Source organism: Ovis canadensis, chromosome 3 (assembly GCF_042477335.2).
Source record: "Ovis canadensis isolate MfBH-ARS-UI-01 breed Bighorn chromosome 3, ARS-UI_OviCan_v2, whole genome shotgun sequence".
Lineage (NCBI taxonomy): Eukaryota > Metazoa > Chordata > Mammalia > Artiodactyla > Bovidae > Ovis > Ovis canadensis.
In genome coordinates, this window is record NC_091247.1 from 94,302,891 (window position 1) to 94,329,417 (window position 26,527).

Here is a 26,527-nt window from a genome sequence, read left to right on the forward strand (position 1 = left end):
AAGTCTTCGCGTGCCCCTGGGTACCCTAAACTGGTTCCGGGAGGTCAAGCTAGGAATGGTGGTTGTACTGGTGTTTAGGTGTGACCCGAGGTTCACGTGGAGGTTCCCGGGAGAGGTGGGAGGCAGAGCTGCGGGTCCTGAAAAATCTCCTGCCAGAACTCTGTGAGGCAGGGAGAGGAGGTGACTGCTCAGTGTCTGGCTTTTCCTACAGGGAGATCTATACTTCCAAAGGGATCTGGTTATTATTTAGGATTTTAGTCCTGAATCTTCCTTAGACATTGATGAAAGCCATGTACCGTCTAGCCAGAAAACTGAGTGCATACAAGCCTGTGTGTTTGTACATATATCCCCCCACACACACTCCAGGGGTTCAGGGAATTCTGGTCAAGAACTCCTAAACTTTAGAAGGAGGTATAAGTTTTGGCAGAAGAGGTTCCAAGTAGAATTGAGGGGCAGATCCCACCTGAAGGACTGGCTCTACTCTGAACCAGGTAACTGGCTGGCTGAAGTGAAGGCTTGTAATGTCAGTGTCTACGCAGAAGCTCGGGGGACCTAGGGACCATGAAGCCTGTGATGGGCTTTGGGGAGGGGAACCCGGGAGGCAGCGATGCTCTGGACAATTCTATATGACGTGTTGCTGCATGTTGTGGAATTGGAGGCGAGGGAGGGAAAGGCCTGGAAAAGCCTGTGTGTGTGGCTAGGAAATGGCTAGGCCTTTTGACCATCCGTAGCCCAGTTACACTTCACAACAAGCCTGTACATTGGGCCTGACTATGGTTCTGCTTTCACTGATAAGGATTATGAGATTCAGGGAGTTCACTCTTCAAGGTCATTCAGCTGGTAAGTGGTACAGCAGGAACTGAAGCCCAGGTCTCTCAGACACTGAAGCCCAGTTGCAGTGGTCAGACTTGTTACTGAAGAAATTCTCTCCAGCCTATTCCCATTCCATGCCAGCCTGGGGCCAGGAAGGCTAGGTGCTGTTGCACAGACATTTCAGGCCTTACCGTCATTTCAGATATGCCTACCAGACTTGTGCCAACTTTTCACTCTAACGTGGTCTGCCCCACATTGGATTTAATTCCTTCAAGACCCAGCTAATTAACATCCCTATTCCTCTGGGCCCTTGCAGCTCACGGGTAAAGAATCCGCCTGCAATGCAGGAGACCTGGGTTCAATCCCTGGGTTGGGAAGATCCCCTGGGGAAGGAAAAGGATACCCATCCCAGTGTTCTGGCCTGGAGAATTTCATGGACTGTGTAGTCCATGGGGTCGCAAAGAGTTGGACACGGCTGAGCGACTTTCACTTTTCTCTGTGCTGCTTGCCTGACGAGAGCCTTCCCTCGGCAGTCTGTGATGCTTGCCCCTCTCCCCACCAAGCTCTAAGACGGGTTCATTTCGCTCCTTCTTCTAGATAATCCCTCCTGGCTCCGTCTTAACCGGAGCCTTGCCATGGCAGGGCCAGTGTTCAGAACACAGTGTGCCCCTAGTTGCCTAGCCAGGTACTCCTCATAAATCAGGCAACTCAAGGGTTATTCCTCTTGATGATGATGATGCCCGTATTAATGGTACAGGGAGGAATGCCAGGCTGGTGGTTTGGAATGTTTCCAAGGCCACAATTCGATTTCTTGCCTTGTCTAGCAGGCGGCTTTCTCCTCCCCAGCAGGCTTCTGCCTGCTCTAGTCCCCATTGTGGCTGAAGGGGTGCAGTGCCTGTATCCAGATCACCAACCACGCTCCACGGTGGGAAAGGGGCGGGAGAACAAAAGCCATGAGACAACACGGTGGGCAGGTGTGTAGGCTCCCTTATTTAATAGCAATGAAAAGAGAACATACAGGAGGAATAGACATGCTCTTTCCACGTGAGAGGTTTTCTACTAACCACAAGCCCATCTTTATCAGTAGCTTTACTGGTTGAGTTTTAAAGAAAAAAGTTCCCTTTAGAGTTAAAAATGGACTTTCCTAAAGTTCCCTCATAAATGTGCAACTATTTGTGCAAAATAAAAAGGCCATTTCCAACACATTAGTGAAAAGTAATTGCAAACTCAGGCAAAGGAAAACAACAGAGGCAACACAAACAGCCTGGTGCGGCGTCCTGGGAGAAGCGTGGCTCTGGTGAGGGGCGTCTGCAGCAGGCCGTGGGGCATGTGCTCAGAGGCCTCATGGGCAGAGTCACGGCCAATGCCAACCTTGGGGATAAAGGGCCTGGGTCTGGGACTTGCTGAGCAAGCACTTGTCAAGTGCGCAGTGAAGCTAGGCTGACTTGGAGGCCTGGGAGACAATGCAAATGCTGGGCATCGCTCCCTGGATGCTGTATATGCCCTTTACCAACGGGAACTCTCTGCTGCTTCCAATTTTCACATCCTGTTCTTCCCCACCATCAGCAGCTTTGTTTATTCTACTCAGAGATTTTGCCATGTGATACATTCACACTATTCCAGCTGCCTAAATTACTACTTGCAACCCACTAGGGTCCCATACCTGACTGTCCCTTCAGGAATATGGACCTGGTTTTCCCAAGAACTCAGCCAACTAGAAGGTGGAAAGGCCTCTAAGCACTCTTTTTCTCGCCTCTTCTGAGGCCTCCGGGGCGTATCTACATCTCTGGGCATTTGAGGCCAGATGTCAGGATTCTGGGGGACACAGGCACCCATGCTTTGTCCAAGTCCTCTCAAGGGCTGACCTAGCTTGAGGCCTACAGACAAAACTGAAAACTCCGACTTCACCAATTCAAACAGTCTGGACACTGCCAGTGCCTGTTTTTTACCTTTCCCTGGGCACCAAGAGTGTGTCTCCACAGACAACTCAGTGGTGCAGGTTGGTTTTGTTAGGGAAGGCTGGAGGCAGACCAAGAGGAAAGAAGGGCTCTAACAAAGGACCTACCCTGTGAGTCTTGGGCTTGAGTAAGTGTTTTCTACAGACGGACTTCTGTGTGCAAGGGCCAAGGTGACCCTCGTTCCTCCACCCTGTTCATTTTCTCTTTGTAACACTGTTTCTCCAGGGTACAGGTCTGAGACCAGACCAACAATGATAATGCTTGAAGAACAAAGTGACATACTTAAGCTTCTCTCCATTCCACTCCAAAGTGAGAGTGGGATGCAAAACGCAGAAGAGATCCTGCTGTAACGGGTCTAGTGGAGGAGGGTGTTTGGGGCCCTTCTTAAGCAATAGGATTAGAGTGATCATTTCTTGCTCTTTTCTAATAAAGTCCAGAATTTGAGAGATGGCATTTTTGGTCTCATTCCCTTGGACCCCTGCCTTCCCTTGGCTATGGCAGTTCTGAGTGGCAGCACTCATCTCTGAGCCTCATTCTAAGACCCTGGACCAAACCCTCAGGATGATGAGCCCTGAGGATGAGCCTCAGAAAGCTTCTGCAGAGCCCACAAGCAGCCTGGTCTTTCCAGTTTTGGGGAAGTCTGTGTGTGTCTGTGTGCCTATTTCCTTCCCCGTGGTTTTCAAGTTGTGACACAATATTTGGCAGGGGGGCGGGGGGTGGTGGTGGTGAAAAGCACGGCCCTCCCTAGAAGCAGCTCAATAGCTGACAAAGGTGGTGAAGAATTCTGTCTGCTGAGTCTTTCCTCCCACTAATCCTAGCTGGCAAGGCCTGTGTGGCTTATTTGTCATTGTTTGGTGATGCACAATTATACTCTTGCCAGTAGCCTTAATAGCATCTTCCTGAAGTGTCTTAAGGGGCAGATTCCAATGACTGACCCCATAGCAAAGCCTTTGCATTAAGTCACAGGAGCCCATTTGCGAGAGGACCTAGCCAGTTCAGGCTCCTCTGCAAACTCGAGCTTGAAGGATAGGATTACAGGCAATCTTTCTCAGACAAAGCCAAAAGATAGCTCTGGGGACCTCAAAGGGGGACGGAAGCTTTAGGCTTGAGCAGGAGCTTCTTATCCAGGGCATGACTTGGTGGGGGACGGCTGGGGTGACAAACCATTAGTCATGGTTGACCTGCTCTATTTCATGGTGACAGTGGCTCCATCCCAGAGGCATGCCCAGAGAAAGCTCTCTCCAAGGACAGAGCTGGTGGCATTTCCTATGGAGATGGTGGCCAGAAGGCTGGTTTTAAAACACAAAGGAACGATCCCAGTAATCTTCAGGTTTTACCTAAGCGGAAGGCAAAAGGTCATTTCTCAGGCTTCTGCAAGCTGACTATCCCAATGACACTGCTGGAGGAGGCCAAGTCTGAGATTCTCTGTCTGTGGAATAACTGCGGACATATGCCCCGAACCAGGCGCCTGACCTGGAAAGAAGGCATTGAGAGGAACAGGGAAGGGGCTAGGGCTCTGATCCCATTCACACTAGCGTCAAGACCTCCTCCCGGTGTGGGGGCAGCCCACAGCTAGTCATGAGGTCTAGTTAGTCCCGCTGCGTACTCGGCTCTCCCATGCCCCAGAAGAACCAGGAGTGAAAGCACCGGGGGCAGATCTAGGCTAAAAGACGCCATCCTCGGGGGGACGGCAGTGAGGCTCTCATCTGGTCACAACGGCATGCCTGCTGTCTGGTCAGGGAAAGTCACTGGACTGAGGAGAAGAGACCTCTGGAACTCCACAGCTGTGTGTTGGTCTTTCATGGACCAAGGAGTAGTGTCTTCCAGGCCCTTTCCTTGCATCAACAACAACCAGCCTCACCTACGCAGTGAATGGGGTACCTAGGAGTCAACAGGATGAACTTTATTATCCTTCTGCCTGCTCACCTTACCTCCCAGTGCCAAGTGCCCATTTTGTTTGTGCAGTTTCTGAGCCCCAGACCTAAGCTCTAGAGCCACGGATGAAAGGTGGTTCCTCACACTGGACTGATGACACCACCGTCTCTAGGAAGATACAGTGTAGCATGGCTTCCCCTGAAGCCTGGCTGAGCAACGTCTCATGGACTTGCTTACTCTCGTGCCTCTTCTACTATAGGGAAAGGTTATGCGAATACTGTACATAGGTTATTATAAAAAAATACATTTGTTCTCTTTGAAGAAGAATGCACAAAGGCAGGGCCAGCCAGCGCTGGGTCCCAGACTCTGGGGCTGCAGCCAGCAGCCTCTGTGGGCCCGAGGCCCGTCTTCACGAGTGGTGGCTGCTGATGAGTCCCCGGAGTTGCTTGGCCACGGTGTCAATCAATTTCTGCTTGTCTCGCTCATTTTTCCGAAACTGTGCAAACATGTTATTCTTGCGGCTGGTGTCCTTCATCCTAAACAGAGAAGGGAAGAAAGACAGCAAAGTGTTCAAGGCGGCAATGGTGGCCAGTATGTCTTAACAACCACCCGGAGCTGAGAGAGTCCAGAACATTTCCACTGTCAGGCCCATACTCACCTACTATTCAGAAAGCTGCCCTGCTGGCACCTCCATGCCTCCCAGCTTCACTCACCTCTGGGAAACAGTTGAGAGCCAGCCATGGCCAGCCCCCTTACTACCCATGCTCACCCTACCTGCTTCCTTCCTTTCTGTGCCCAGGTATGAGCCTACTATAGGTGTCTGGCACCTGCTGCAGCCCTGATGGACAACAGGATCTCAGAGAATGTCTAAGGTCTTCTCATTACCCCCGAACCTCCTAAAATCCTGCTGCGACCTTACAGCTGGTATTTGAAAGGGAAAGCAGGACAATGCTCTTAACGAGCAATTTCAAAAGAACACGAGTAACTGAAAGCCACTATGCATTTCTAAACATTACTCTAGCTGGTAACTCTATCCTACTCCTAACAAAACCAAGGGCTTGATTGATCTCTTTTCCTTTGCCTCAGAATAGGGGCCCAGAGGCAGTGAGGTAGTTCAGAGGGCATGGTGCTGAGGAAAGCAGGTGCCAAAGGGCTGAGCCATTCTCTCACTTGAAAAACCAGGGTTTTAGGCAAGAGAAGCCCCTGTGTTCTCAATGGCTGTGACACCTTCAGATCTTGACCTTTGGAAAGCTTTTTAACTGGCTCCTGCTAATGCTCCCAAGACGGCATATTCCTAGAGCACAAACCATGGGCAGTTCTGGCCATCAATTCCACAGATGGAGAGGCCTAACTGGAGAGCATGGATGGAGAAAGGTAAGGCTAGGCCGAGGTCCAGAGGAACCTCAAGCCTGACTTAGCCATTGTGACAGATCCCAGGAGTCTTTCATTCCCCTGAAAGGTGCCCCAGCCCCTGGTATTTGTTGGTGATTGTCAACTTCGGCCCCAGTCTCTGCACACTGGATAATGGTAGAGAAAGAAGGACACTGCTCAGACTCATTCATCCCTGGGGTCGGCCTAGGTGGCTCCTCACTACCATCCCTCCAGAGCTTAGTCAGCTCTCTGACTTCAAGCCCCTTGCCCTGCATGGAGATGGGTGAGGAGGGGACAGAAAGGAGTCCAGGGAGCAGTGAACTGCTTCCAGGAAGACGTCGCAGGGGCCTTTGGCTAATCCTGGACCACTTTTTCCTGTGGGGAGGCCCCGTGCAGAGGGATGGACTAGAGAGGCCAGAAGGTCAGAGAGTCCATAAGGACGTTTCTATCCATATGGTAGGGAGGTTCTGATGAGCATCCCAGATTGATGGCCCTGGCTGATGGTGACAGCCACAAACCAACTGAGACTTCTCTCTCTGATCTAAGCTTTAGGGCCTTGAGCCTGGAATTACTCATCAAGCATACTTAGACACTGCGTATAAGGCACAACCACCCACATGTGGAGGTCTGTGCTTGAAAGGGAGGAAGAAGGAGAGATGACAGAGGTTTAGAGGTTTAGGTTGAAAAGAAAGCACAAAGGACCCCAAGGCTATGATGATTACTGTATTTGGTCCCTCAAACAGTAACTGCACCATGATGTTTGTGGAACTGGCTTGACTTAGGATTATTTATCCCAGACAGCAACTCCTTTGCTGGATATACTATAAATCTAAATAAAACCAACACTAAACAAAACAAAAAGAATAATAAAGGAAGAAAAGCACTTCTGACCTTTATAGGACACTTAATTTAACATCCGATGTGGTCATTCGTTTCATGACTCCTCAAAGCAGCCCAAAGACAGAGATGGCTTTCAACTCCCTTTGGGGAGGTCCAGAAAGAAGGTAGGAGGAAACAGGAGAAGAGGGTAGTCTCTGGGCCCCAGAGGCCAGGATTTCTTAGCCATTAAGGCCTGGAGTGGGGATTACTTGAAGGAGAAACTCAGGTGCCCCGAGGGCTGATGGTGGCATGCTGGCATGTATCCTGCAATGCTCGAAAACCAAAGGAGAGCCCCCACCCCCTATCACATTCTGTGAGCCCAGGATCTGGATCTTTTGGGGCCTGGACACCTCTCAAAGACGCAGGGGCCTCTTCTCTTTCCTGAAAGTCCTCATCATGTCCTTGTGTCTTTCCAGGTCTCATCCCGCTAAGAAGTGTCAGGTTGGAAAGGAGAGCGTGTTGAGCTCTGGTGGTAGAGCTGGCTGTGGCGAAAGCAGGAGAGAGTCAGATCGAGAGACTGACTCCCATGAGGCTGGGAAATGTGGATTTTAGTGATCCAGGTGGCCTCTGCCCTACTGTGTTTGGAAGGGGGCTTTTAAATCCTGCTGATCACCCGGGGTAAGCACACGGCCTTATCACTGGCTAGGCCTCCAGAATGCTACTGAGAGGCTGATTCTTTTAGCCTGTTGTTGATCCACAGGAAGTAGATAAGCCAGTACTTCCTGGATCTGAGATTCTCAGGAACAGACGAGTAAGAACTGTTGAGAGAGGCAACTGGCCGAAGGGAATCCCAGAGCCCATCTGAACAGGATACCCGAGCAGCAACGCAAAAGCCAGTAGGGTGCTGAGAACGTGGGTGAGGCCTCGCCTCTAAGAAAGAGTCTTCTGTGGGAGATCCTGAAGCCAGGGCCTCACCACTGGGAGGGCGGGAAGACTGCTGAGGAAGCTCCCTCGTGTCGGGGCTGGATTTCAGGCCCTGGACTAGCAAGAGCATTGAGTGTGCCAGGAAGGTGGGCGGGAGCAACCTTTCACCTGGCACTGATGGGGGAAAATCCCTGTCACCACTCCCAGCCCCAAAGGAACTGGTAAGCCAAGGGTCACTTGAAGGACCAAGGAGAGAGGAGGCAGCCAGCCAGCTGGCACTGGGCTGGTTTAGCAGATTAGCATGTCAGGGTGGGGACAACTCACAGGGGAGGGATTTTAGTATAGTCATTAGTGTCAATGAGGAAACCAGAAGGACTTGCCTCAAAGTAGTGGAAAAGGCCCAAGTGAATAAAATACTTACTCTCTAGATATCCTAGGGAAGAAGGTCATTGGGAGAGAGAATCATGGGAAACAGAGTTAAAATGGAAACATGAGTCTGTCTTGATCTGGAAAAAGTCAATTCTGGGCTCTTTAGTGGCTTGGCCCCAGACACACACCTCCTGCTCGCGCCCGCTCTCTACCTCCTCCCCTTCTCTCCCCGATGAGAGCCTTCAGTAGGAAGGCACCCCTCAGCCTCTCCTGCTGCTGAAGGCTTCACTCTGGCCGCCTGGACTCGGATCCTCACCTTCCTAGGAGCTGAGACCTGCCTGACCGGCTGTATATGTAGACTTGCTACACTGTCTAGATGCAGGGCACTCTTCTAAGAAGCTTCTAAGAAGCCAAGGCTTTTATCTAGTTTGATGACAACAAAAAGCTTCCTTTTTACATGGGTCTTTGTCTCTAGTCTGCCAGCTCTCAACTAGGTGAGCTAGAGCCAGACCCAGGCTACAACGCAGCGCAGATTCCAGCATCTGGGTGACATATTGGTTAGTGAAATGTTCTGGAGCCGGCTAACTCTACCTCAGCGGCGGCACCTCTGCTTCAGAGACGCCAAAGTCCCATGGCAGCCACTTTGCAGGCTAGTGACTGCTTAAGGCAAGAGTTAGACACTTCCAATGCAGCTTTCTTGAGCTACTCAGCATAAGAAAGCTCAGTCTGACGGAGACAAGGGTTGGTAGGGCAGCTGAAATAATTTCAGGAGCTTCTTTGCCAGGAACCAGAGAAGCCATCTGTTCTGTGGGGATGCTCTCCATCCATCATCACACCCCAGATGGCTGGGGCTGGCTCACTCTGTTCACCAGGCTGACCTGAGCCCCAAGCTAAGGCATCTTCCTTTCTCCTCCTGTCATCTCTAGGTAAGCTCTGAGGTAATGTCACAGTTCCCCTGACACACACTTTCCCTAGCTTGCGGGGGCTCAGGGATTAAGAGGCTCCAAAAGGAAGACTGAACTGCCAAATCCAGTGATGGAAACTGCTGAGAACACCTGTGGCGGCTTTAAGAGTGGGGCCTCTTTGCCATCTTTTCAAGGTAGTGGCAGAGAGAAAATTATCATCTGCATCAACCTCCCCTCCCATTACCCCACCCCTCAGAACAGACCACGGGACGGGTACTCACTTCTCAAGCAGCGTCAGAGCTGTCACAGGGTTCACCCGGAGGTACTTGCAGGTGGGCTGACCGTAGTCAGCAAGGTAGGTTGACCAATCCCACTGGATGAAGAGATCCAAAAGCTGTAAAATATCCAAACCCCCACTCCGGTAAGTAATCAGACAGATAAGGCAAATCAGGATCTCAAAAACTCCTAGCACCCTTCACTACCCACTAGATTTGAAAAATAAAATTAAAATTGTAATACGAGAGAGAGTATGATTCTTCCCTGATAGCTCAGATGGTAAAGAATAAACCTGCAATGCAGGAGACCCGGGTTTGATCCCTGGGTTGGGAAGAGCACCCGGAGAAGGGGATGGTGACCCCCTCCATATTCTTGCCTGAAGACTCCGTGGACAGAGGAGCCCGGCAGGCTGCAGCCTATGGGCTCGCAAAGAGCTGGACATGACTGAGTGACTAACACACACACAAGAGAAAGAGTGACTACAGTAACGAAACTAAGAAAATAAACGGGTAATCACTGTAAGGTAGAGTCATCTGCCGGAAGCACTGCATTGCTGATGCTGGCAGAGAGCTCTCAGAGGCAGGCCTGGAAAGAAACTGGCACTGGACTGAATCAAAACTCCAGACTATCATAATAAGCACTCACTCACTTCATAAATGCTTACGAAATGTCTGCCATGTGCCAAGCACCATTCTAGGAGCTCAGAATTCAACCATGGACAAATAAAGGTGGGTGTGTCCAGGGCCCCATATGCAACTAAATGAGCTTTCGGGTTAAAAGGTCTGGGTTCAAGTATGAATTTCATGACTTGCTGTGTTGACTTTGCCAAGTTACTCAGTTGATACAGACACATGCTAAAAACAAACAGGATACACAGACAGCACAGACGCCCACTGAACCAAGACGTAAATGGACCATATAATATTTACATGAGGCAATATACAACACCTATGTGGACCCTGGTTGAACAGATAGAAATCTGCTAACTAACTACATTTTGTCAAAGGCTTTCCTTCTCAGCCAGCTTTAGCCTCGTATCAGTCTAACAAATATTTAAAACTCATAACTAAATAAAACTAAAAAAGAAAAAAATCAGTGCCTTTTACAGGTAAGGTAGAGGTAATGAAAGGGAAGCTGTTAGCCACCCCCATAGAAACCTCTGGGGGGTCACTGCCCCAGACTCACATCATTACATAGAACAAGGGCCTTCAAGAAGTCTTTCTAGCAGTGAGATACATATTTAAGTGCTTCTGGACTCAGGGCATTTCCCTACGTCTCCCTTTCCAAGAGATAAGTAGACGACAATCTCTCTGTGCAGAACTAAGGCAGAGAGGCCAAGAATCAAATTCAGTGCCAGAGTCTGGGCTCGTAGGCACACCGTCCTCCGCTGTCTTCCCCACCGTGCAGTGTGGGCCCAGTCTCCTCTCCTACCCATTCTCTTAGAATAGATGTTAAGAACTTCCTCAGGATGGAAACTGGATGAAGTCCCAAAACTAGAACAGAGAAAAGCCCCTACACCCTCAGCCAAGAAAGGGATACTAAATATGAGAGGAGACGGGGAGAGAGACAGACATGTTGGTTGGCCTGGGTCAGCAAGGCCCCAAACGGCCCTCTCAGGCCCCTTTTCGGTCACGCTTATTTTAGTTGGCAAGTAAAGGGGCTTCTACCACTTCCTTTCACTGCCCCAAGGCCTCACAGAGCTCTCCTTCAGAAGAAAAATTTCCCTGACTTCCTATCCTAATCTTGGTATTTTCAGCCTAAAGACTGCTCGAGACAGTTCCTCCTAGGGAATATGATAGACACTTGGAGTGTCCCTTGTTCTAAAGGTCTTCTACAAGTAAGATTATGCTTTTCCCTCAAACCCCAAGGAAAGAAATGATGGAAAAAGATAGCATTTTATTAATTAGTTTTTTTTTTTCTCTTAGAAAACTAAACAAAAAATGTTGGGAGCTTTTTGCTGTTTGAATGCTAGGGACCTAACAAAAGAAACATGAAAGAATAACAAGTTTAATTGGAAAAATTTGAAAACCTGATTTCTTAAAGCTATTTTAGATGTTATTTCTCAGATGTGGGCATATATAAATATATATATATATACACATTTAATAAAACTAATTTCATTTTGTTCTCTACTAATAGAATCTTAATTTCAGGGATGGAATTGATGGTATCAGCATTTTCTGATTTACTGCAAAGAACACCATGTCTTTCTGGATGATGAAACCTGGGTAAGTCACCAATAGGGCGTGGAGGGCAGTTCATAACTTAGTTCCAAAATTTCCCATTTTTAAATTCTTGCCAAAGTCTCTCAATGCCAGTACTGAGCCTACGACCTCTGAGATGACAAGCTAGCTAGTTTATCCCACGCTGGGCCTGGAAGCCACACAACTCTACTAAGCTCAACCAGTATGAGCCTGCGGCTCACACTCTGGGTCTATGCTGCTTTCCACAGGCCTTTTCCGTGGCCTGCACCTAGATCTGATGGTCTCCTCTGACAGATGGACACAGACTAGAGTCTGGGTAAGACTTAGCTAAGTTAATCTGCTCTGGGGTGCAGCTCTACTGGATTCTTTAGATCAGCACTGGAATAAGAGAATAAGAAAACCAGTAGGCCTCTTTATCACGGCACTTTGATCTCCAGACTACGATATTCCGAGGTGAATTAGGCTTCTCAGCCTAGTTCTCTGCATGCAACTGCCTTGTAAGATCTCAATAAAGTCTCTTGAGGATGCTGAACATTCTGCCATCACTGAACGTGTGTTATCACGATCACATTTTCATTTTTTATTTCTAAAAGTTTTCATTTTGAAAATAATTTCAATCTATCAGAAAGTTCTAAGAATAGGCATAGTATAAGGAGCACTATATACCTTCCTCCCAGATCCATGCATCATCAACATTTTACCCAGCAAGCTCCATCATTTGTGTTCTTTCTTTTTTTTGCACATATACAGTATTTCTTCTTGGAGTCTCTTGAGAGTAATTACACACATCATGGCCCTTTATCCCCAAATATTTCAGCATTCTTCTCAAATATCATCACAATACGGTTTTTAACTTTAATAAATTTAATTTTGATACAGTTTATATTCTAATTTTATAAATTGACCCAATAATGTCCTGTATAGCTTCTTTGTTCAGGATCAGGTACTACATTTAGCTAGCTATTGAGTCTCCTTTAATCTGGACTATTTCCACAGCCATTCTTATATGATATTGACATTTTTGAATAATATCAACTCTTCAAAAGTTCCTTGCCTCCTTTTTCATTCTACATTTTGACTTTCCTAACTCTTTCCCATAATAAGATATAAGATATGCATATCTGGCCAGAATCCTACATGAGATGCTGTATCCTCCTCAGGGCATCACATCTGGAGGTGCAAATGTTCACGTGTCTCTCAACGGTGACATTAATTTTGATCACCCAGTCAAGATAGGATGTCGTCTGATTTCTCCACTGTCTAGGTATTATTTTTTCTTTTGTAACGAGCAAGCAATTTAGGAGATCATGTGAGCATACTGTTCCTGATTAATTTTTTCTATTTAGATTTAGCATCTATTGAAGATGCTTCTCCAATTTAGTCTTCACTACGATAGTTTCAAACTGATTCCATCCTTCCCTCCAAGTTTATCAGCTGTCACTCAGCATTTGACCATAATCAAGGGCTCGCTTCTGCTCCACTATTAATTCATCTGTTTTTTTTACTGGTATGGATTCATGGGTTTCCACTGTTTAATAGTTTATATTCATTACTACACCTAATTACTTTGGTTCTCAAGTTGTCCCAGGTTTAGCAGTGGGAGATCCTTCAAGCTAGAGCCTGTGCTCTTGTGACATGCCCCCCTGATTCTTTTCAGGACTTCCTTACTTTCTGGCATATTAAGGTGTCGCGGGTTCATCTTGTATTGACCGTGCTCAGTTCTGAACTCAGCCCTGGTACCTTTTAGTGGGGATGTTATTAGAGATCAAGCTTTGGGTGCTAGGTGAGCTCATTGCTACTGCGGGACAATCTATGGGGTATTAAGCCCTCTCAGCAGACCTAGCTAGGAAATATATAAATATAAATATATCCACACATCCACATGCGTATGTGAGTATATATGCACACATGCACACATATTTTAGAAATCATGAGTTTATACCAGTACCTCCAATTCTAATCATTCTTGGAGAGTTCTTTCTCGCCTTCCTCTATTTCACATATCCACAGTGAGAATTCTCAACACCATCCTGTCACGTACTAATTTGCTCAATAGTATATCTAAAATTGTCTCAGAACTGTTTGCATAAGCCACTGCAAAATGAACCTGCTGAAAATAAGGCTGAGATTTGTTTCCGGCTCTCCCTCCAGCCTAAGACTGAGCGGGTGCAACCAAAGCCTGTGCTCATAAGCCATTGAGATTAGTCTTTTTTAAAATTTTCCCATCAGCAGATGGTGACTGCAGTCATGAAATTAAATGATGCTCGCTCCTTGGAAGAAAAGCTATGCTCAACCTAGACAGCATATTCAAAAGCAGAGACATTACTTTGCCAACAAAGGTCAGTCTAGTTGAAGCTATGGTTTTTCCAGCAGTCATGTATGGATGTGAGAGTTGGACTATATAGAAAGCTGAGCAATGAAGAATTGATGCTTTTGAACTGTGGTGTTGGAGAAGACTCTTGAAAGTCTCTTGGACTGCAAGGAGATCAAACCAGTCAATCCTAAAGAAAATCAGTCCTGAATATTATTTGGAAGGCCTGATGCTGAACCTAAACTCCAATACTTTGGCCCCCTGATGTGAAGAACTGACTCATTGGAAAAGACTCTGGTGCTGGAAAAGACTGAAGATGGGAGAAGGGGACAACAGAGGATGAGATGATTGGATAACATCCCCGCTCTATGGACATGAGTTTGAGTAAGCCCCGGGAGTTGGTGATGGACAGGGAGGCCTGGCGTGCTGTGGTCCATGGGGTCGCAAACAACTGGACATGACTGAGTGACTTAACTGAACCGAACTGATTCCTGCACCTCTGCTGCTGCTGCTGCTAAGTCACTGCAGTCGTGTCCAACTCTGTGTGACCCCACAGACGGCAGCCCATCAGGTTCCACCGTCTAGGGCTCCATTAAATCTGTGTTATCTGCCCCCTCTCATAACACTCATCGCACTGGTAATTAATTGTATAGTCCTCAACTTCCCCAGTAGACTGGTGTCATATATCTTATCCATTACCATCTCTCCAGCACCTAGCATGGTTTGGGCAAATAGGTGGTGCTCAACGAGTTGAACTTACTACAGAGTTTTCAAAGCACTGGCAGTGTCACAACATCACAACCCTGAATTGACTAACTATAGACTCATAGCAGAGTCAAGAAGAACGGTAAACTGCAATTCTCTAAATAATAAATCTGTATAACATTGTTTTTCTAAGGGAAAAATTATAAACATGATTCACCGGGAAAAGGGAAGCCTCAGGACTCAATATTTTATCTTCTAAGATCAAATGAATAAAAGGAGCTAATGCAAAAAAAAATTCTCTCTTCAGTTTGGTTATGGTATTCATCTCAATAAAACCAGGTTCATTTGTTTCCATTTAGGCTCCTCCCTCCCATCCTTTGTAATTTATTTTTTTACATATGTAGGACATTGACATGCTTCCAAAAGTCAAACTATACAAAAAACGTTAACTCAGAAAAAGTGTCAGTCTTTCCTTCTTGTATCCCTTTTACCCCAATTTCTACCGTGCCTGATAGGTGCCCAACTCCATTGTTTGTGAATTTGCCCTTACTATGTTTCTATTTGTAAAGATAAACAGATACACGTTTGCTTCCTTATTTCCTCTTCTTTCTTTCACAGAAAGTAGAATACTATGTATGCACTGTATCATATTTTATTTCTTCACATTTATAAGCAGGAGGGGGATGCTGCTGCTGCTGCTGCTGCTGCTAAGTCGCTTCAGTCGTGTCTGACTCTGTGTGATCCCACAGATGGCAGCCCACCAGGCTCCCCCATCCCTGGGATTCTCCAGGCAAGAACACTGGAGTGGGTTGCCATTTCCTTCTCCAATGTATGAAAGTGAAAAGTGAAAGTGAAGTCGCTCAGTCATGTCCGACTCTTTGCAACCCCATGGGCTGCAGCCTACCAGGCTCCTCCGTCCATGGGATTTTCCAGGCAAGAGTACTGGAGTGGGATGGAGAAGAGGAAAAAAGAGGAGTGTCAAAGGCAGGAGACTGAACTATTCTTCAAACTTTATTATCAATTTGTAATTTTTTACCATATCCTCATGCTGTAAGTATAATTATTAATGTTACATTTTTGCATTGATTCATATTTTGGCATTAAAAAATTTAAAGGAACACTTTACACCACTGTCATAAATGGGAAACCATTCTAACTTGTCATAAATAGAAGATAACTCAAACATCAGCGCAACAATGAGATACTCGCTTTACTATCACAAAGACTATAAAGGGATGGCTTTCTTTCGACAATGATTTTGTATTTAATGTGCATCTTGGTACTATCTAAGCCTGTACTCAGGTTAGACATGCAAAGTACATCATGCAAAATGTGGGGGTAGATGAATCACAAGCTGGAATCAAGATTGCTGGGAGAAGTAACAACCTCAGACATGCAGATGATACCACTCTAATGGCAGAAAGAAAGGAGGAACTAAAGAGCTTCTTAATGAGAGTGAAGGAGGAGAGCAAAAAAGTTGGCTTAAAACTCAGTATTCAAAAAAAGAAGATCATGGCATCAGGTCCCATTCCTTTATGGCAAATAGATGGGGAAAAAGTGGAAACAGTGACAGACTTTATTCTCTTGGACTCTAAAATCAATGTGGATGGTGACTGCAGCCATGAAATTAAAAGACACTTGCTCCTTGGAAGAAAAGCTATGACAACACTAGACAGTGTATTAAAAAGCAGAAACATCACTTTGCCAACAAAGGTCCATCTAGTCAAAGCTATGGTTTTTCCAGTAGTCATGTATGGATGTAAGAGTTGGACCATAAAGAAGACTGAGCATCAAAGAATTGATGCTTTCATATTGCGGTGCTGGAAGGGACTCTTGAGAGTCCCAGGGACTGCAAGGAGATCAAACCAGTCTATCATAAAGGAAATCAACCCTGAATAATCATTGCAAGGACTGATGCTGAAGCTCCAATACTTTGGCCGCCTGATGCAAAGAGCCGACTCACTGGAAAGACCCTGATGCTGGGAAAGATTGAGGGCAGCAGGAGAATGGGGAGACTGAAAATAAGATGGTTGGGTAGCAGCATGACTCAACGGACATGAGTCTGGGCAAACTCTGGGAGACAGTGAAGGACAGGGAAGCCTGGCGTGCTGCAGTTTATGGGTTTGGAAAGAGTAAGACATGACTGAGCGACTGAAGCAGCAACTCCAGTGCCACTTCCGATGGCCTTCCGTCGCTCCGCTATTCCATCCAACCCGTGAGAGTGAAAGCTGCTCACTCGCGTCCGATTCTTTGCGACCCCATGGACTATACATGGAAGTCTCTAGCCGTTCCTTTCTCCAGGGGATCTTCCCAACCTAGGGATCGAACCCAGGTCTCCTGCATTTCAGGCAGATTCTTTACCAGCTGAGCCACCAGGGAAGCCCAAGAATACTGGAGTGGGTAGCCTTTCTCTTCTCCCATAGATCTTCCTGACCCAGGAATCGAGCTGGGGTCTCCTGCATTGCAGGCAGATTCTTTACCAACTGAGCTGTGAGGGAAGCCCTCCATTCACCCTCTGTTCTGGTATTAGTTTCTGGCTTTAGCCAAGAGTTGAGTGATGACTGTGTGCCTGCACCAGTGTTAAGTGGAAGCACCTAACAGGAAGCACCTGTAACAGATATTTTCAGCAAGAATTAGTCTCATTATGAGAGAAGATCAGAGCACACATGGGCCCTGTGTCCTGGGATGGTCAGGAGGGTCCACAGCCAAAGGTCTGGTTTGGTTGGTCAGAGCTGGGAGGCTAGATGGGCTGGGGCAACAGGCTAACACAACCACAAGAATAGTTCACTTCTCTCATCCCCAGGAACCCTCATTAGAGAGTGGGTCTCCACGTAATAGACTTTTGATGAATTCTTACTTCTGTGTCAGAACATTGTTAAAATTCTTGATTTTCCATGTGATGACTTCTCATTGAATTTACAGAACCATGTTGTGGGCCTGCACCATGTTCATTCTATTTATATTTCTTAAGAGTTGCATAAAAATTATAACCTTCTTAAGTTTAAAAAGTTCAAGTGAGTTGCCTCTTCTAATATTTACTCATAGGATTTGAAACATAAATAATAAAGCATAGTTGCTTGTCTTGGATTGTCTTAATGAAGACATAAGCCACTGAATTCAGCAAATGTTTTTAGAATCATCTAATATGTGGAAGGACAGGGATGGGTTTTACAAGTGATATTAAGATATGTGGTTTCTCCCCGCATAGGAGAATAAAAGAAAAACACAAATAACTGTAATCCAAGCCAAATGATTTTAATGCTATTAAGTAATGTATTCCTCTTCTTTTTGAACTATCACATGAACATTTTACCAGGTTTTTCACTTATAACAAAATATAAACAGCATATATAAACTGTGGTTCAGAATGCACACACACACTGGGTTTAAATTTATTTTGATTATCAGATAACGTGTGAGGTGATAAGAATCACATCAGCAAAAACAAATGTGTTATGATTATATCTCTGTCATTGAGTCAGATACAGAAATCTGCCTGCATTTTATTATTACCATCAGTCACAGATTTCATTTTTTAAAAAATTTTGTTTTGAAATAATTTTAGACTTACATACAAGTTGCAAAAATAGTTTAGACAATTCCTCTAATGTCCAGCTTTACCCAGCTTCTCTAATGTCCACATATTATATTACAATTATCAGAACCAAGAAATCAACATTGGTACAATACTATTACACTATTTCATTCTATTTTCACCAGATTTTCCACTAACGTCCTTTTTCTGATCCAATTCAGTATCCCACTGCATTTAATCATCATGTCTCCTATGACTCTTCCAGTATATTTTCTCATTTTTATCTTTGAAGAACTTGACACTTTTAAATTACTTATTCATTTTGCAGAAGGACCCTTAATTTGAGTCTGCCCGAAAGTGAAAGAGGAGAGTGAAAAAGTTGGCTTAAAGCTCAACATTCAGAAAACAAAGATCATGGCATCTGGTCCCATCACTTCATGAGAAATAGATGGGGAAACAGGAGAAACAGTGACTGACCTTATTTTGGGGCTCCAAAATCATTGCAGATGGTGACTGCAGCCATGAAATTAAAAGACGCTTGGAAGGAAAGTTATGACCAACCTAGACAGCATATTCAAAAGCAGAGACATTACTTTGCCAACAAAGGTCCATCTAGTCAAGGCTATGTTTTTTCCAGTGGTCATGTATGGATGTGAGAGTTGGACTGTGGAGAAAGCTGAGCACCGAAGAATTGATGCTTTTGAACTGTGGTGTTGGAGAAGACTCTTGAGAGTCCCTTCGACTGCAAGGAGATCCAATCAGTCCATTCTGAAAGAGATCAGTCCTGGGTATTCTTTGGAAGGACTGATGCTAAAGCTGAAACTCCAATACTTTGGCTACCTCATGTGAAGAGTTGAGTCACTGGAAAAGACTCTGATGCTGGGAGGGATTGCGGGCAGGAGGAGAAGGGGAGGACCGAGGATGAGATGGCTGGATGACATCACCGACTCGATGGACATGAGTTTGGGTGTACTCCGGGAGTTGGTGATGCACAGGGAGGCCTGGCGTGCTGCGATTCATGGGGTCGCAAAGAGTCAGACACGACTGAGTGACTGAACTGAACTGAACTGAATATTTGCTTAGACTTCCCTAGTGGCTCAGAGGGTAAAGAGTCTGCCTGCAATGTGAGAGATCTGGGTTCAATCCCTGGGTTGGGAAGATCTCCTCAAGAAGGAAATGGCAATCCACTCCAGTATTCTTGCTTGGAAAATCCCATGGATGGTGGAGCCTGCTACAGTTCATGGGGTCGCAAAGAGTCAGACACGACTGAGTGACTTCACTCACTCAATATTTGCTTGTGGTTAGACGAAGGCCAGAGAAGGCAATGGCACCCCACTCAAGTACTCTTGCCTGGAAAATCCCATGGACGGAGGAGCCTGGTAGGCTGCAGTCCATGGGGTCGCTAAGAGTCGGACACGACTGAGCGACTTCACTTTCACTTTTCGCTTTCATGCACTGGAGAAGGAAATGGCAACCCACTCCAGTGTTCTTACCTGGAGAATCCCAGGGACGGGGCAGCCTGGTGGGCTGCCGTCTATGGGGTTGCACAGTCGGACACGACTGAAGTGACTTAGCAGCAGCAGCAGCAGACTGAGGCAGTAGGTTTCAGTGAGGGGAGATCTTGCCTCACATAGGACACCTGGAAATATGTCTGGAGACATTTTTGGTTGTAACAAGGCTGGTGGTGGTAGTGGAGGTGATGTTTCTGGTATTGAGTGAGCCAGGAATGCTAGTAAACATTCTATAGTGCTCAGGACAGCCCCTACAGCAAAGAATTACCAATCCCAAATGGTAGCAGTGTCAAGGTTAAGAAATTCTGGGTTGAGGCTATGCATTTTTTGTTTTGCAAAAACACTAAAGAAGTGATACTGTCCCCTTCTTAGTGTATCAAATCAGGTGTACATGATATCCACATATTTCACTATTGGTGATATTAACCAATAATGATCACTTGATCACTTAGTTTAAGTGGTTAAGTTTCTCTATTGCAAAATTATTATTTTTACCTTTGTAATTAATATTTTGTTTGTGGGAGATATACTTTGATACTAAGAAAATATCCTGTTTCTCCTCAAACTTTTGTCCACTAATGTTAACATCCATTGGTGGATCTTGTCTATAACAACATTTATTATTAATAATTTTAAATTAATAATGCTAATATATATGTATACAGTTATTAAATGAAATCCTCCTGTGAGGAAAAGTGTTGCTCCTTCTCCTCCATTTATTTGTCCATTTATTTATATCAGTATGACCTCAGAGGTATTTATTTTGTGGATTATTACAATCATCTTTCATGCTGTTATTCAAACTGTTCCAGCTTTGGTCATCAGGGATGCCCGCAGACTGGCTCTCCCATGTATTTTCCATCTGTCTATCCTTTCTTGAACAATTCCTTACTTGCTGACGCTATAAGATGTGCCAAGCTCATCTTGCACATTCCCTGCCCCTGCTTTGGAACTAGTCACTTCTCCAAGGAGCTCTGGTTCCTTGTGTTGGAGAATAGTTTTTAGAAACCAAGATCTGGGCCATTAGCATGCTCATTCCTATTGCGGTGTTATTGTTTCTAAGCTCTATCAATGGACAGAGCTAGGAAACATATGTATATTTGTTAACACATCTATATTCATTTCTATATCTCTTTGTGAATATAGTTTAAAATCATGAGTTCATATTTTATGTCAGTTCATATTCCAGGCCAACACCACAGGATTCAGGCTGCCTTTCCCTCTTTCCTTATCTATCACTTCTTTCTCTGACAATGAGAAACCTGGCTCTCATTATATGTTACTCACTGGTTTTATCCTGGTACAGTCTAACGCAGCTTCAGAATTGCTAATCCATACCCATGTGAGAAAAACAAGCTTACTACCTGTAGTTCAGTACTTTATACAATTCTTTAAGTCATGTCTGACTCTTTGTGACCCCGTGAACTGCAGCACGCCAGGCTTTTCTGTCCATCACTATCTCCCTGAATTTGCTCACACTCAGATCCATTGAGTCAGTGATGCCATCCAGCCATCTCAAAATTACTTAGGTTACTGGTTTTCTTCCTCACTCCTTTCAGTATGATTGCGCTATTCTCTCACAATTTAGTTAAGATTTATTTTTCACTGCTTGTGTTCCATTTTGGACCCCCTCACATTCTAGTCGGTTTAAATCATTTATTTTGGTGAATGAATCAGAGCTATATAAAAAGTATACTCAGAAGTATCGTTCTTTCCTCACCTGAACTAAGCTGCTCTGTTCTCTGCATTTCTTACTACATCTTTTCCAGACTCTTCCCAGGTGACCAATATGGCTTCTGGTCTATCCTTCCTTTACTTCTTTTGTACAAATGAGAAGCTACATGTGCACGTTCTTATATCCTCTTCCTTCTCACCGGAAGGGTGGCACGCTATATACTCTTCCGCACTTTTGCTTTTTTCACTTGACGGTACTCCTAGGACTCACACCAAAGATGCGAATTCCTTATTAATCATATTCTTGATTTATTCACATAAATACAGTTTTTATAAACAATATAAGCCATTTTCAAGGGGTAGATCAGACATTAATTGGGGGAAATTATAATCAGAAATTATTTTATCATTTAACTGGTGGAACAGGAGTATTGGATATTTTCAGAATAGAACATACTGATAAATGTTATGGCTTCTTCAATCAAAAGCAAACTCAACCAATCATTAATGATGCTTTGACCTCTAACACAGAGTTATTTGTTTATGGTATTTATCAGAAAAACTAGTGTAGTAGTTGATGTGACATCTTACAAACTACAAAGGTTAATAAAAATTATAAATTATGTGATTATTGGTTATTATACAAAACTGTGTACAAGTAGGAAAGGACATGACAAGGAAAGATATCAGGTTATACTAAACAGGCTATTAATTCTAGGAATATCTTCTTTTTTTTTCCTCTTCCATGAATTTTAGCTATATGACTTCTAACTAGGACTTTGGCAATCTAAACCTGACTCTAATACATTTTCATTGTTTCAGAACATGCTCATGGCTTTCTAGGACTCAAATTACAGCTCTGATTTCATGGGGTGACGGGGGGTGGGCAGAGGGGGGAGGACAAAGACCCAGAAAGGATGAGTAAATTGCTGAAAGTCACAAAGAAGACAAGTAGTAGACATGGTTTGATGACTTCTACTCCCCAAGATGCCATACCTGTCTATTTTTTAAAATCTTCATTGATTCTGGGTAAGGCACTTGCCTAAGGCTAGATCAAAGTTCTGAACAGACTTTCATATTTTGCAATGGTAGCTAGGAAAGACTAGTAAAATTCAAATGAGTCAAGGTGCAAACTAGTTTAAAGCCAGACAGTGAGCTAACTGGAGAGAGTGTAGATAGCATCATAATAGCAGAACACATGCAAACTTCTAGGAAAGACCATAGAAATGAGATGTTAAGATAAGCAGATCAATATACATACTTGTTCATGCATATCAACATACAGACTTCTCCAACAGAACATGCAGAAGTGATTCAAATGGATGAGTTGTTCATGGGTAAAGGAGAATTACAGGTTAATATTCAAGCAAATGGTCCTGAGGGTGCTCTTGTGTTCTCATAGGCAGAAAGGATCACCCTCCCACCCAACTCAGAAAGTAAAAATGAAAAGATTAGTGGAGAATGCCCTGCTTGTTCCCACTGTTGTTGTTTAGTGCCAAGTTGTGAGAATTGATGCTTTTGAACTGTGGTGTTGGAGAAGACTCTTGAGAGTCCCTTGGACTGCAAGGAGATCCAACCAGTCCATTCTGAAGGAGATCAGCTCTGGGATTTCTTTGGAAGGAATGATGCTAAAGCCGAAACTCCAGTACTTTGGCCACCTCATGCAAAGAGTTGACTCATTGGAAAAGACATTGATGCTGGGAGGGACTGGGGGCAGGAGGAGAAGGGGATGACAGAGGATGAGATAGCTGGATGGCATCACTGACTCGATGGACATGAATCTGAGTGAACTCTGGGAGTTGGTGATGGACAGGGAGGCCTGGTGTGCTGCGATTCATGGGGTCACAAAGAGTCGGACACAACTGAGCGACTGAACTGAACTGAACTGTGTCCAGCTCTTTGTGACCCCATGGACTGCAGCGCGCCAGGCTTCCCTCTCCTATCTCCCAAAGTTTGCTCACTACTCGACTAGTATTTGTTACTAACCCAGTTCATATCATGCTTACTTTTGTTTTTTGTTTTTTTTTTTAATTTTTTTTTAATTTTTTAAATTTTAAAATCTTTAATTCTTACATGCATTCCCAAACATGAACCCCCCTCCCACCTCCCTCCCCATAACAACTTTCTGGGTCATCCCCATGCACCAGCCCCAAGCACGCTGCATCCTGCGTCAGACATAGACTGGCGATTCAATTCACATGATAGTATACATGTTAGAATGTCATTCTCCCCAATCATCCCACCCTCTCCCTCTCCCTCTGAGTCCAAAAGTCCGTTATACACATCTGTGTCTCTTTCCCTGTCTTGCATACAGGGTCGTCATTGCCATCTTCCTAAATTCCATATATATGTGTTAGTATACTGTATTGGTGTTTTTCTTTCTGGCTTACTTCACTCTGTATAATCGGCTCCAGTTTCATCCATCTCATCAGAACTGATTCAAATGAATTCTTTTTAACGGCTGAGTAATACTCCATTGTGTATATGTACCACAGCTTTCTTATCCATTCATCTGCTGATGGACATCTAGGTTGTTTCCATGTCCTAGCTATTATAAACAGTGCTGCAATGAACATTGGGGTACATGTGTCTCTTTCAATTCTGGTTTCCTCGGTGTGTATGCCCAGCAGTGGGATTGCTGGGTCATAAGGTAGTTCTATTTGCAATTTTTTAAGGAATCTCCACACCGTTCTCCATAGTGGCTGTACTAGTTTGCATTCCCACCAACAGTGTAGGAGGGTTCCCTTTTCTCCACACCCTCTCCAGCATTTATTGCTTGCAGATTTTTGGATCGCAGACATTCTGACTGGTGTGAAGTGGTACCTCATTGTGGTTTTGATTTGCATTTCTCTAATAATGAGTGATGTTGAGCATCTTTTCATGTGTTTGTTAGCAATCCGTATGTCTTCTTTGGAGAAATGTCTATTTAGTTCTTTGGCCCATTTTTTGATTGGGTCGTTTATTTTTCTGGAATTGAGCTGCATAAGTTGCTTTTATATTTTTGAGATTAGTTGTTTGTCAGTTGCTTCATTTGCTATTATTTTCTCCCATTCAGAAGGCTGTCTTTTCACCTTGCTTATAGTTTCCTTTGTTGTGCAGAAGCTTTTAATTTTAATTAGATCCCATTTGTTTATTTTTGCTTTTATTTCCAGAATTCTGGGAGGTGGATCATAGAGGATCCTGCTGTGATTTATGTCTGAGAGTGTTTTGCCTATGTTCTCCTCTAGGAGTTTTATAGTTTCTGATCTTACATTTAGATCTTTAATCCATTTTGAGTTTATTTTTGTGTGCGGTGTTAGGAAGTGATCTAGTTTCATTCTTTTACAAGTGGTTGACCAGTTTTCCCAGCACCACTTGTTAAAGAGATTGTCTTTACTCCATTGTATATTCTTGCCTCCTTTGTCAAAGATAAGGTGTCCATATGTGTGTGGATTTATCTCTGGGCTTTCTATTTTGTTCCATTGATCTCTATGTCTGTCTTTGTGCCAGTACCATACTGTCTTGATGACTGTGGCTTTGTAGTAGAGCCTGAAGTCAGGCAAGTTGATTCCTCTAGTTCCATTCTTCTTTCTCAAGATTGCTTTGGCTATTCGAGGTTTTTTGTATTTCCATACAAATCTTGAAATAATTTGTTCTAGTTCTGTGAAAAATGTGGCTGGTAGCTTGATAGGGATTGCATTGAATTTGTAAATTGCTTTGGGTAGTATACTCATTTTCACTATATTGATTCTTCCAATCCATGAACATGGTATATTTCTCCATCTATTAGTGTCCTCTTTGATTTCTTTCATCAGTGTTTTATAGTTTTCTATATACAGGTCTTTAGTTTCTTTAGGTAGATATATTCCTAAGTATTTTATTCTTTTCGTTGCAATGGTGAATGGAATTGTTTCCTTAATTTCTTTTTCTACTTTCTCATTATTCGTGTATAGGAATGCAAGGGATTTCTGTGTGTTGATTTTATATCCTGCAACTTTACTATATTCATTGATTAGCTCTAGTAATTTTCTGGTGGAGTCTTTAGGGTTTTCCATGTAGAGGATCATGTCATCTGCAAACAGTGAGAGTTTTACTTTTTCTTTTCCAATTTGGATTCCTTTTATTTCTTTTTCTGCTCTGATTGCTGTGGCCAAAACTTCCAGAACTATGTTGAATAGTAGCGGTGAAAGTGGGCACCCTTGTCTTGTTCCTGACTTTAGGGGAAATGCTTTCAGTTTTTCACCATTGAGGATAATGTTTGCTGTGGGTTTGTCATAGATAGCTTTTATTATGTTGAGGTATGTTCCTTCTATTCCTGCTTTCTGGAGAGTTTTTATCATAAATGGATGTTGAATTTTGTCAAAGGCCTTCTCTGCATCTATTGAGATAATCATATGGTTTTTATTTTTCAATTTGTTAATGTGGTGAATTACATTGATTGATTTGCGGATATTGAAGAATCCTTGATCACTTTCTAACACCGCACACAAAAATAAACTCAAAATGGATTAAAGATCTAAATGTAAGACCAGAAACTATAAAACTCCTAGAGGAGAACATAGGCAAAACACTCTCTGACATAAATCACAGCAGGATCCTCTATGATCCACCTCCCAGAATTCTGGAAATAAAAGCAAAAATAAACAAATGGGATCTAATTAAAATTAAAAGCTTCTGCACAACAAAGGAAAATATAAGCAAGGTGAAAAGACAGCCTTCTGAATGGGAGAAAATAATAGCAAATGAAGCAACTGACAAACAACTAATCTCAAAAATATACAAGCAACTTATGCAGCTCAACTCCAGAAAAATAAACGACCCAATCAAAAAATGGGCCAAAGAACTAAATAGACATTTCTCCAAAGAAGACATACGGATGGCTAACAAACTCATGCTTACTTTTGGTGAGGAGAATTGTTCTATATATTCTCCTCTTCACTGCTAATTCTTGAGATATGAGTCTCATCTCCCACGTTGATGGGGAGCTTCACAAGGATGGAGGTCATGTTTCCTTCTTCTGACTGCTCCAAGACATGGACCGGCATAGGGCTAGATTACCAGCAGGTAGTCAGTAAAAGCATGTAAAGTAGAATTAAAATAGGTAAAACTGACATTTTATAGGAACAATATTGGGGATGGTGGGATGGACTTATAATTTGTTTTTCCAAACAAACTTTCCAAAGAGACCAAACCTAGGGTCCTTCTGACCAGCACTAGAAAGAAGGTTGTCTGGGGAAGAAGGAAACATCAAACGGGAGCAATAAGAGGAGCTATGACAGATGAGTGGGCACGAAGGGG

The 26,527-nt window shown here is 44.2% G+C and overlaps 1 protein-coding gene across 2 annotated transcripts in view; it reads right to left on the bottom strand.

Annotated features, from left to right (window-relative positions):
• Positions 1-1,783: 1,783 nt before the first annotated feature.
• EXOC6B (exocyst complex component 6B) overlaps positions 1,784-26,527 on the bottom strand; it is a 726,749-nt gene continuing 702,005 nt past the window's right edge. For both annotated transcript variants that reach the window (XM_069583682.1, XM_069583683.1), the window contains exons 21-22: positions 9,316-9,428; positions 1,784-5,182 (exon numbers count right to left, since the gene is read on the bottom strand). In XM_069583682.1, coding sequence (XP_069439783.1) covers positions 5,056-5,182; positions 9,316-9,428 — 240 coding nt within the window. In that variant the 3' untranslated portion in view covers positions 1,784-5,055. The remainder of the gene's footprint in view (positions 5,183-9,315; positions 9,429-26,527) is intronic.